General features: G+C 68.0%; 1 protein-coding gene across 1 annotated transcript; it reads right to left on the bottom strand.

The window, feature by feature from the left end:
- Window positions 1-3: 3 nt before the first annotated feature.
- On the bottom strand, window positions 4-253 carry LOC145718905 (histone H2A type 1-H-like; the record flags this gene model as incomplete). Its single annotated transcript, XM_081810408.1, has 1 exon — window positions 4-253. A coding segment is annotated over exon 1 (195 nt), but the record flags the coding sequence as incomplete, so codon positions are not given.
- Between the last annotated feature and the right edge of the window lie 13 nt (window positions 254-266).

Here is a 266-nt window from a genome sequence, read left to right as displayed (position 1 = left end):
CAGCTCCAGGATCTCGGCCGTCAGGTACTCCAGCACGGCAGCCAGGTAGACGGGCGCGCCGGCGCCGACCCGCTCGGCGTAGTTGCCCTTGCGGAGCAGGCGGTGCACGCGGCCCACCGGGAACTGCAGGCCGGCCCGCGACGAGCGCGTCTTGGCCTTGGCGCGGGCCTTGCCGCCTTGCTTGCCGCGTCCGGACATGATGGGGAAAAAGGAACAGACCTGAGTAGGGTCAGAGTTGAAGCCGCCGGAGCTACCCTACTTATAGT

This window comes from Leptonychotes weddellii, unplaced genomic scaffold (assembly GCF_054177405.1).
Source record: "Leptonychotes weddellii isolate Sample4059 unplaced genomic scaffold, ASM5417740v2 HiC_scaffold_249435, whole genome shotgun sequence".
Classification (NCBI taxonomy): domain Eukaryota; kingdom Metazoa; phylum Chordata; class Mammalia; order Carnivora; family Phocidae; genus Leptonychotes; species Leptonychotes weddellii.
This window is presented reverse-complemented; position numbering and strand designations above follow the sequence as displayed.